Source organism: Microtus ochrogaster, unplaced genomic scaffold (genome assembly GCF_000317375.1).
Source record: "Microtus ochrogaster isolate Prairie Vole_2 unplaced genomic scaffold, MicOch1.0 UNK158, whole genome shotgun sequence".
Lineage (NCBI taxonomy): Eukaryota > Metazoa > Chordata > Mammalia > Rodentia > Cricetidae > Microtus > Microtus ochrogaster.
The window spans coordinates 324,094-328,006 of record NW_004949256.1 but is presented as its reverse complement, the minus strand read 5'-3'; the positions used below and the strand labels follow the sequence as shown (position 1 = coordinate 328,006).

Below are 3,913 nucleotides of genomic sequence, written 5' to 3'. Positions count from 1 at the left end.
TACATCCTCTGCTAAGGAGACTACTTCCTCAAGTGGTATAAATCATTCAGAATCAGAATGTACAAAGCTCACAACTTCAGCAGGGTCTTCCCATGGATCTCCATCCCAAGTTACAGGATCCCATCTCTTACTTTAACACCTGACACTCTGTGAGACTGGAACTTCAATTTTTATTGTAATTCAGCCAATCTTATGATGAGGTTACAGGTTTGATATTCCACAATTTGAGTTCTATGGCTGCTGGAGAGAACATTTTCTTCCACAGCACACATAGAAACCTTTAGATTGTTTACACACATCTAGATCTGGGCAGTTGTTTCACTGAGTTCACTCTTTGTCTTTTGCCACTATATCCCAAGATAATAGAAATTGTTTAATTTTATCCCTAAAATTATTCTTTTCAATTGTTAGTTTATCAAGAAATGCTGAAAAGAAGCAGTCAGCATTAATGCTTTTCTTATTTTTTGATAAGTTGTTAAAAGTCTTATATTCAGAGTCACTGAGTTCCTTATTCTATGCACCAAACCTTTTGAAGATTTCTAACCACAGGCTTTCAGTGCTTCTCATGCTACCCGGGGAGTCTTCAGTAACTGTAGGTTTGGCAAATTCCTAAACCTGCTTAACCTACTTAAAAACTCCTCCTTACAATTCTGTTTCACTAGATCCATTTCTGGTATCACAGTCTCTGTTAGGGTTTTCTAGAAGAACAGAACTGATAAAATATATGTATTTGATATATAAGAGTATCTTACAGGCTGTGGTCCAGACAGTTCAGAAATGGTTGCCTCCCAAAGGAAAATCCACGTTTAGTCAACAAGTCTGGATGCCTCATCTGGTCTTCAGTCTACACTGGAATCATGAAGGAGTAGACTCTAATGCCAGTGAATAAATGAACTTGCCACGAGAGTCAAGGAAGTAGGGAAAGAGTAAAAGCTTCTTTCTTCTTGTCCTTTATGTAGTCTGCCATGAGAGGTTGTGAAATTAAAAGTTGGTCTTCCAGTTTCAAGTGATGTGGATTTAAGCTGTGTCTTCCTACCATAATTGATCTGAGTAACTAAAAACTCCCTCACAGGTGTGCCCAATGCCTTGAGGTTTTAATTAATTCCAGATGGATGTAGTCAATTTGACACCTATGAATAATCATCACACAAGCCAATTCTTTATCATATCAACTTTTTCTTAACATGGTGAATAACAAACACAGGTATACCAATTATATCAGGTTAGTTTGTTTCTTTTTTTCTTTTTCTTTTTCTATTGACAATGTACTTTCTGTATCCCTCCAATTTAACTTTCAATTTCCAAAGTCCAAATTCAATGCTTGACACTTACAGAAATTCCTTACAGTATTTCTATAAATTTGCACTCCCCAATAGGTAGCAAACCATGGCATGATATTTCTCAATCTTCTAGAATCAAGCTTTAAACAAGATTTCATGGCATGAATAATGTACTTAATACCTTACTAGATCTAAAGAGAAATACATTTTTGATTGTGTTTTATAATATTTCTGTTCCATGAAGCAGTTTTCTAACAGTTATAAAATGATGGTAGCCATGACATATGGATTCAAAGTTAAAAACTTGAACAAATTAAATTTAGTGCTGCTATATAATCCCATAATTTCAAGAGACTGAGGTAGGAAATTCATGAACTCAAGTCCCAACTGGACTACAGAGTGAGTTTAGTTCAAGGAAAAAAGAGCAGTAGACCTAGCTTGATAGCAGTACACTGTCTTAAACTGAGTTCTAAATACCATAAAAAACTTGAATGAATGATTAAACAAATATATAATTCTAGGTTTGTTACTCTCTACTTTTTCAGATTGAAAACTACAAAATAAACATATTTGTTAGGTTATCAATGCTTCAATAACAACACAGAATGATAAAGGATTCATAGAGTTGAATAAACTCTCTACACAATGGTAAAAGTTTCAGCTGCCTGGCGAAACTAGTCGGTGTGTCTAAGAAACTTCCTCTGTGTTCCCTTCCGAAAAGCTTCTTTCACTTCCTTGTTCCTCAAAGTGTAGATAACAGGATTCAGAGCAGGGGTGACCACAGTGTACATGAGAGCAGTAGCCTTGTCAGTGTCTGGGGTGTGTGAACTCTTGGGTTGGAGGTAAGTGAACAAGGCAGTGCCATAGAAAAGAGAAACAACTAAAATATGAGACGAACAGGTGGAGAAAGCTTTGTGTCTGCCAGCTGCTGAAGGCATTCTCAAGATGGTGAGAAGGATGCGCACATAGGAACACAGAATGAAGAGACAGGGACTCATGATGAAGATCAGGGAAACAATAAATAGCACAATTTCATTCTGGGAGGTATCCACACATGCCAGTTTCACCACGGGCATGATGTCACAAAAGAAGTGCTGAATGTTTCCTGCTCCACAGAAAGGCAGAGTGAAGATCCACGTGGTCTGTACTGACTCCACCACTGTTCCAGTCATCCAAGACGCCCCAGCCAACTTCAAGCAGACAGAAGGGCCCATCCGCAGAGTGTAATGGAGAGGGTAACAAATGGCCACAAAGCGATCATAAGCCATGGCTGCCAGCAGGCAGCATTCTGTCAGTCCCAAGATGGTGAATACGTACATCTGTGCTGCACAGCATCCCACACTTATGGTCTTGGACTTCACCAGGAGGTGCACCAGCATCTGAGGCACCACACTGCTGATGTAGCACATTTCCAGAAAGGAGAGGTTGACCAGGAAGAAGTACATGGGAGTGTGCAGGGAAGGGGTGGCCCAGATCACACAGATGATGAGGAGGTTGCCTCCCACAGTAAACAAGTAGATAAGCAAAAACACAAAGAAGAGGACACGCTGCAGCTCTGCTAGAGAAGAAAAGGCCACCAATGTGAATTCAGTGCAGAGAGATAGGCTTCCATTCTTCATCAGCTCAGAGTCAGACATCTGGGAAGACATCAGAGCACACAGATAGTTCCAAAAGACACAACCAGCAGCCACGGGTGTCAGTCACCCTCAGCAATGGAACTCATCCACTATCAGTGTGCTAACAAAAGAGCAGCAATACCTGGATGCCTTGAGACAAACAACCCATCAAGTGGGTGCGTATTTCTGTTGTGAACCTTGTTCTATTTTCATAGGAACTTGGATAAAAAGGCAACTAAATTAAGTATTCCAACTTCTGCTTAGTAATCCACACAAGCTCTTTCACAATTGACGTATAAAAGAGTTTCAATTATAAGACCATAGAACATTAAATAATAAAGTGTCATGTTCTGATTATCTGACCTTTACAGCCATATCAAGAAAGACTCTTCTTAAGGATCCATCAGAAAGTTTATTCCAGTCACTTATTTAGTACTTACTTACATAATAATCGAATTTTGACTTAAATAGAATATGCTAATAATTGCACAGGCAAGACCCACAGAATAAAAATAAGGATCTTCTTTTCACCCTTAATAAATTTGTTCAGGATTTTGTGGCTGGGAGGACTGCCTAGACTCTTCTTCTTGCTTTTGGCACTGTAAGTGTTCTAAAATGCCAAATGACAACTTGAATTCCAAGAACAAGTGGTGTTTTTATTTCTATGAGAGACCATAGGGATTATATCCCTGTACTGCGTAATTATGTTAGTCTCAGGAGGAATGTGTTAAAACAAAACAACACACACAACACACACAAATATGTTTCTTGTGGACTTGGGTTTTGAATCTTTTAGTATATTTCTAGAGATAATCTATTATTTTCAATGATTTCACTGAAGATACTGTAAAGTAAAAGTTTCTATCTGACACCCATGATTTGCTTGAAACTCTAAGGGCTGAACCACAGCAATTTTTATGAAGGTCTATTATAAAATTTCCGTTCAGATTTTTACAATATAATTGGGTGTAGTTTAGAACACAAACGGAGTCCACGCAACCCACATAGACATTCACA

At 38.5% G+C, this 3,913-nt stretch overlaps 1 protein-coding gene across 1 annotated transcript; it reads right to left on the bottom strand.

Annotated features, from left to right (window-relative positions):
* Nucleotides 1–1,954: 1,954 nt before the first annotated feature.
* LOC101992115 (olfactory receptor 10C1-like) lies at nucleotides 1,955–2,917 on the bottom strand. The gene has a single exon (XM_005372024.1). The coding sequence runs from the start codon at nucleotides 2,915–2,917 to the stop codon at nucleotides 1,955–1,957; it is 963 nt and encodes a 320-aa protein (XP_005372081.1).
* Between the last annotated feature and the right edge of the window lie 996 nt (nucleotides 2,918–3,913).